Source organism: Galeopterus variegatus, unplaced genomic scaffold, assembly GCF_000696425.1.
Source record: "Galeopterus variegatus unplaced genomic scaffold, G_variegatus-3.0.2 Scaffold365, whole genome shotgun sequence".
Taxonomy (NCBI): Eukaryota; Metazoa; Chordata; class Mammalia; order Dermoptera; family Cynocephalidae; genus Galeopterus; species Galeopterus variegatus.
Genome location: NW_007726476.1, coordinates 368065 through 369931, shown reverse-complemented (window position 1 = coordinate 369931; position 1867 = coordinate 368065). Strand labels below are relative to the sequence as shown.

At 41.8% G+C, this 1867-nt stretch overlaps 1 protein-coding gene across 1 annotated transcript in view; it reads left to right on the top strand.

The window, feature by feature from the left end:
* DNAH14 (dynein, axonemal, heavy chain 14) overlaps window positions 1-1867 on the top strand; it is a 390354-nt gene that overhangs the window by 296361 nt on the left and 92126 nt on the right. The window contains 1 exon segment of the mRNA XM_008567995.1: window positions 1329-1437. Within this exon segment, the coding sequence (XP_008566217.1) occupies window positions 1329-1437 (109 nt within the window).

Below are 1867 nucleotides of genomic sequence, written 5' to 3'. Positions count from 1 at the left end.
AAAAAAAAAAAAGTAGTAGCAACCTTGATGACAGCACTTTGCTAATGTGGGGTCTAATTTTATTAAGTTTTTGTTAACAAGGTCAGGTGGGGCATTGACAGATTCAACATCGGTTACATTTAGAGCAGTTGAGATAGTCTGTGAACACAATGAGGCTAAAGGGAATCATATCAGTGTTTAGAAAGTTAATCTTGTTCTATTGTTTCAAGTAGTGGCTGTTCACTCTTGGGTCAGGCTGTTCATTGCCAGAGTCAACAGCTCCTGAGAGGTTTCTGAGAGTCCTTAGATTAATATTTTTCTTGGTCAGCAGTTAAATCGAGGGTCATGGTAACGATCTAGGTAAATTGGCCAGATGCCCTACAGACACGAGTCAAGAGATTTTAATGGACCCTCCTTCCTCTCCTAACCTGGGATCCGAGCTGTCCCCTCCCTATCACCCAGAACTGTTGCTCTTTATTCACAGCCATGTAATAGGTGTGACCAGTCCCTGTCACAATCACATCACCCTTTCTCCAGTCTGTCTCATGTCTCACCCACACCGTATACCTAGACGCATCCCCAGGTAGCTCACTAGTTTCTTTCTTATATACCTCGTACTATCCTACAACATCTCCCACCCCCTGGTGTGTGGGCTGTACCAGGCCCATTATCATCAATATCATCCATAACTGCCTGGGTCCAGCATGTACAGGTAGATGGCAAAGGAAGCACCAGGTTACAGTCCCCACTGCCCAACTATTCTTTGCTGCTCATTAACCAGCAGCCCAGTTTCCCAGGGTAGATGTGGGAAGAGAAAAAGTAAAAAGGGTTAATCATGTGGTTTGGGTCTCTTACAGCCAATATGGGCCTCTTCCCTTCTACAAACCTCATAATTCAATATTCCGTTTAAATGGGAGGTACCCTTCTGGGGAATTATGACATTTAAAGCCCCAATAACCTGTGTGAAGTGTGTGCTCCACTGGGAGCTGAGCCTCAGATGTCCAGTTACCTTCTGCAGTTTTTCCTTTGAGTCTATTTTGTTTTTAATGGCACCTGTTCTTTATTAAGTTGAGGAAATTTTCCTCTATTCCTAGTCTTGTAAGAGTTTTATCATGAATTTCGTCAAATGCTTTTTCTACATCAATTGCTAGGATCATGTGATTTTTCTTCTTTAACCTGCTAGTATGGTAGATTACATTGACTGACTTTCAAATATTGAATCAGCCTTGCTTCCCAGGAATAAATCCCATTTGGTAATGACATATAATTCTTTTTATGTATTACCAAGTTATATTTGCTAATATTTTGTTATATCTTATGCATTCCTAATACTTTTTCCCACCCTTTAGGGATCATTTCTATATAGGTCTATCCGTGATCCTGGAAGCAACCACACTGGTTACAGACATGCAGGAGGAGCTCTTGATTCTTAGCCCTCAAATAGAACAAAAAACAAGGGTATGTTTGATTTGAAATCTCTTTCAATGACCTTATAGTCAGATATAGAACAGTGTTTGAAAGCAAAGGCTGTGATCAATAGCTGTCAAAGGTGAGTTAGAATTCTAGCTTTGCCGGGCCAGCCCGGTGGCGCACTGGAGAGTGCACCGCTTGGGAGCACGGCGGCGCTCCCGCTGAGGGTTCGGATCCCATGTGGAGACCGGTTCCCGCTCACTGGCTGAGTGTGGTGCGGGCGCAACACCAAGGGTTGCGATCCCGTTACCGGTCAGTAAAAAAAAAAAAAAGACAAAAAAAAAGGAATTCTAGCTTTATTACCATGTGACTGAGTATCCTTGAAGAAGTTACTTAACCTCCCTCCTTTAGTCTCAATTTTCTTATCTGTAAAATAAGAAAAATAACAGCAAAATAGTAACATTATTACATTTTAATA